Genomic DNA, 2,227 nt, shown 5'->3' on the forward strand with positions numbered 1-2,227 from the left:
ATCTTGCTGGTTCCCTTTTAGTTTCTGAATTTGTATGTGACAGTGACTAGGGGTGAAATGCATGAGCAGAACAGACTTGCTGCTTCAGAATTTCATCGATTTTTAAAATACAAGCTGAAATATACCTTCAAGATATTACACTTGTTTCACAAATTGGTTTATTTACTTTCTCAAAAATGAAATATGGTCAGGTTTGTAGTTAGAAATACAAAAAGACTTTGATTTGCTTTCTCAGGTTGTTATATTACTATAGATTAGCAAGCAGAGAATTGATCAGGGAATAGACAAAAACAGAGGAAAATACATTCCACAAATTCTGACTTTAAAATAGAACCATCAGAATATTACATGCCTGACATACAAACTATAGCTTCTTTAAATGCTTGACGAGTATAATTTATATTCATGAAATGAAAATAATGTCAATATTACTTATAATTTAAAATGTTAAATGTGAAATATAAGCAATTTTATTAATTGAGTGTTACTGATGAACAGGTAGTGCTTATTCCTGAGGTGGTCAATGACTGTGACGTTGGTGGTGCACTCTTGTCATTTGTATCAGTTTTGCCACTAACTAATTCCTCTGTGTTCCTTTCTGGCTTCAATAAGATAATATAACATTTAGGAACAAAAAGACAAGCAACCAAGCCAAAACTAGATGCCAAAATGGCAAACATCTCAACAGCAACCATATATTTTCCCCGAGTGCTTAAATAGGCTGGGATAAAAGAAATCCAAACAATAAAAAAAACAAGTAAGGCAAAAGTCATAAACTTAGCTTCATTGAAGTTATCAGGTAATTTCCGAGCAATGAATGCAAAAACAAAGCAAATAGCAGCCAGTAATGCATCGTACCCTAACACACAACACAGAAATACAACAGACCCTTCATTGCATTCCATAATTATTTTGATATTTTGAGACTGTGTATTCTTGACAGGGTATGGGGGGAGAATTATTAACCAAGCTGCACAAAGACAAGCATGGCATGAAACAAAGATCAGTGCAATAATTCTTTGCTGCAAAGGGCTGAAAAGTTTTTCTGTTGTGTCTTCAGGTGACTTTCCTTTGGTTTTTCTGGCTTTGAGCATCAGATTAACAGCCTTTGATAACATGCATGAAAGGCAAGTAGCAAAACTAATAGCAAGAAGAACTTGTCGTGTCATACAGGACCATGCCACTGGCTCACCAACAAAGACAACTGAGCTGAGAAAGCATATAACTAATGAAAATAACAGCACAAAGCTTAGTCCACAATTGTTAGCTTTTACAAGGGCAGTATCCTTTCGAATCAAGTAAGCAACAGCAATGGCTGTGGCAACACAGGCCCCAAAAATCGATAGCGCTATTAATGCCAATCCCAATGGATCATTGTAGCCAAGATATTCGATCACTTTATGCACACATTCATCTCTGTTTTCATTGGACCAGTAATCTTCAGGACACTGAATGCATTCCCTTGAATCTGTTAAATAAACATGAAAATCTTATTATGTTATTGACCATATGTACTATAATGCACTATATATATTAATATGTATTATTTAGGCCTACAGTATACAACTTCACTAAAACAGCTCAAATGGCTATTACTTTGATAAATATATACACTTAAACAACCATTGTTACACAGTTGATGCACAGTACTATTTTTCTCCTAACTTTTAAACCTAGCAAATAAGCAATTCTTGTGCTACAATGGGTAGTGTCACTATCTCTGAGGCAGGAACGATAGATTTGAGTCCTGTCCCAGGAGTCATAGAGTCATAGAGATGTACAGCAAGGAAACAGACCCTTCGGTCCAACCCATCCATGCCGACCAGATACCCCAACGCAATCTACTCCCACCTGCCAGTCCCCAGCCCATATCCCTCCAAACCCTTCCTATTCATATACCCATCCAAATGCCCCTTAAATGTTGCAATTGTACCAGCCTCCACCACATGCTCTGGCAGCTCATTCCATACACGTACCACCCTCTGCGTGAAAATGTTGCCCCTTAGGTCTCTTTTAGATCTTTCCCCTCTCACCCTAAACCCATGCCCTCTAGTTCTGGACTCCCCGACCCCAGGGAAAATACTTTGTCTACTTATCCTATCCATGCCCCTCATAATTTTGTAAACCTCTATAAGGTCACCCCTCAGCCTCCGACGCTCCAGGGAAAACATCCCCAGCCTGTTCAGCCTCTCCCTGTAGCTCAAATCCTCCAACCCTGGCAACATCC

The 2,227-nt window shown here is 38.4% G+C and overlaps 1 protein-coding gene across 1 annotated transcript in view; it reads right to left on the reverse strand.

Moving 5' to 3' along the window:
- Positions 1-473: 473 nt before the first annotated feature.
- Positions 474-2,227, reverse strand: part of LOC122556376 (vomeronasal type-2 receptor 1-like) — a 42,434-nt gene continuing 40,680 nt past the window's right edge. Inside the window, exon 8 of the mRNA XM_043703011.1 lies at positions 474-1,468. Within this exon, the coding sequence (XP_043558946.1) occupies positions 474-1,468 (995 nt within the window). The remainder of the gene's footprint in view (positions 1,469-2,227) is intronic.

The sequence above is a fragment of the Chiloscyllium plagiosum genome, chromosome 13, assembly GCF_004010195.1.
Source record: "Chiloscyllium plagiosum isolate BGI_BamShark_2017 chromosome 13, ASM401019v2, whole genome shotgun sequence".
NCBI lineage: Eukaryota > Metazoa > Chordata > Chondrichthyes > Orectolobiformes > Hemiscylliidae > Chiloscyllium > Chiloscyllium plagiosum.